Here is a 2,061-nt window from a genome sequence, read left to right as displayed (position 1 = left end):
CAGCACGCGTGGGGACCTGAAGGTGACTCTGTGGAGTGGTTCTCTCCCTCTACCTTTACACGGGCCCCAGGGGTTAAACCCAGGCAGCCAGGCTTGCACCCACCTTCACCCACTGAAACATCTCTCCAGCCCAGCCCCCAATTTTCTCTTCGCTGATGCCAATACCTGACTTGGAGGCCTGCCATTCCCCAAGACACACTTCCAATTTCATAACGCTAGGGACAAAAAGGACCTCCTCTTAAAACTCTACTCTTTATGAAACTATTAACTATGGAATGATTTTTCTGAAGACAGCAAAATATTGTTTGCCTCAAATATTGGCTTGACAGTTCATTTTTGACAAGTGATTGAGAAAAATAAATGAAGCTCTGGCTATAAATACAAAATGTGTGTATATACACCTCTATATTCTGAAAGGCTCTGTCCTATGCTCTTATACTTCTGAATTAAATTATAAATTATCTCAATAAAGGGTATTAATTTTTAAACTTAGATCATTTTTAACATACCATTACCCTCTCTACTTTTTATTTTTACATTATTTCTATAAATACTCAAATGAAAAACAACCCACCATCCTGAAACCAATATACAACATTATATTGGTGGTTTAAGGATTTTAAAATATTTGTTAAAATGTAGAAACTCTGAAATTACAAACAAAAAAAAAATTACAATTTTACAGTATATATCTAATTTATTTTAAAAAAATATTTTTTTAATACAAGTAATTAAGTGTTATTTTTTCAAAAGAACTCCTGTATGTAGGCTAAAAGAAGGTATATAGTCTTGTCCCACTAACACATCTCATTTTTCATGCTGGAACTTCAACAATTTCAAAGTAGTCATTTGGTAGAATCACATAACCCCTCTCGGATGCGTCATCTTTCTCTCTCTGAAAATGGACAACTTCCTTGAGCTTTTCAAGCTGCCTCTCCTGCCGTCGGCACCGCTGCTGGGCAGTCTTGAGTTTCTTCCTGAGCTTCTCCACCTGCTGCTCCAGCTGGAGGATCCTCTTCCTCTGGTGCATGGTGTCTTCCACAGTGTAATTGTGGTCACAGAAAACCGAGAGGTTATCAGGGGTCTGGAGAGGAGGCATTAGCAACCCAATAGCAGCATCAACCTGGGACGTGGGGGGTGAAGGAGAGGGAAGCTGTTCTTGGGATTCCAGATCGTCCTTCTAAAAGAGCAACAGACAAGCACGTGTGAGTTTAGTAACTAAAATACCTGTGGTTTCAACATTAGACAGCTTTTGTCACTCCATGATACACACAAGTCCAAAACGAGAAAATACGTCGTCTTGGTGGGTTGCAGTACTGGCATGAAATCCAGGGCACCAGGACATCAAGGCAAAGCTCTCTAGGACTCAAACCGCCTTCCAGGCCTAAAAATGTCAGCGTTAGGTTTTGGCTTGTTTGTAGATTTAAAAACCGGGGTCCTGGGGTGTAGCCTAGGCTGGTCCTACACTTGAGCCCTCCTACCTTTACCTCCTAGGCATTGGATTACAAGCGATGTGCAACTGCCCCTGGCATCAGTTTAAGGTGGTTTTTGTTTGTTTGGGGTTTGGGTTGGTTTCCTTGTGTTTGTTTGGGGGGGATGGGGCGTCCTTACTGTATTGTATAATCCAGGTTGGCCTGGAAAATGACAGTGTTTACCAGGCTAGCCTCAACTGTGGCAATCCTCGCAGTTCATTCTCTGCAGTGCTCAGATTGCTGGTGAGTGCCACCATTTCCAGTCCTAATTCAACTTTTCTATTTGAAGTTAAAGTGGAATTTGTGAAACAGAGAAAGTGATTTAGTTGGATATAAGTAAATACTAAACACCTAAACAGAAGAAAAATTAATCTGAAAATTGTCACTAGGAATGAAAATAAAACATCAACATGAGCGTGGTGGTGCACGCCTTTAATTCCAGCACTCGGGAGGCAGAGGCAGGCGGATTTCTGAGTTAGAGGCCAGCCTGGTCTACAAAGTGAGTTCCAGGACAGACAGGGCTATACAGAGAAACCCTGTCTGGAAAAACCAAACATAAGCTGGGCATGGAAGTGCACACCTTTAATCC

The 2,061-nt window shown here is 41.8% G+C and overlaps 1 protein-coding gene across 1 annotated transcript in view; it reads right to left on the bottom strand.

The window, feature by feature from the left end:
• Positions 1 to 677: 677 nt before the first annotated feature.
• Positions 678 to 2,061, bottom strand: part of Thap1 (THAP domain containing 1) — a 5,094-nt gene continuing 3,710 nt past the window's right edge. The window contains exon 3 of the mRNA XM_021219554.1: positions 678 to 1,180. Coding sequence (XP_021075213.1) covers positions 815 to 1,180 — 366 coding nt within the window. The 3' untranslated portion in view covers positions 678 to 814. The remainder of the gene's footprint in view (positions 1,181 to 2,061) is intronic.

The sequence above is a fragment of the Mus pahari genome, chromosome 19, assembly GCF_900095145.1.
Source record: "Mus pahari chromosome 19, PAHARI_EIJ_v1.1, whole genome shotgun sequence".
In the NCBI taxonomy this organism is placed as follows: Eukaryota; Metazoa; Chordata; class Mammalia; order Rodentia; family Muridae; genus Mus; species Mus pahari.
Note: the sequence above shows the minus strand (reverse complement) of the source record. Positions and strands in the feature narration are given on the sequence as shown.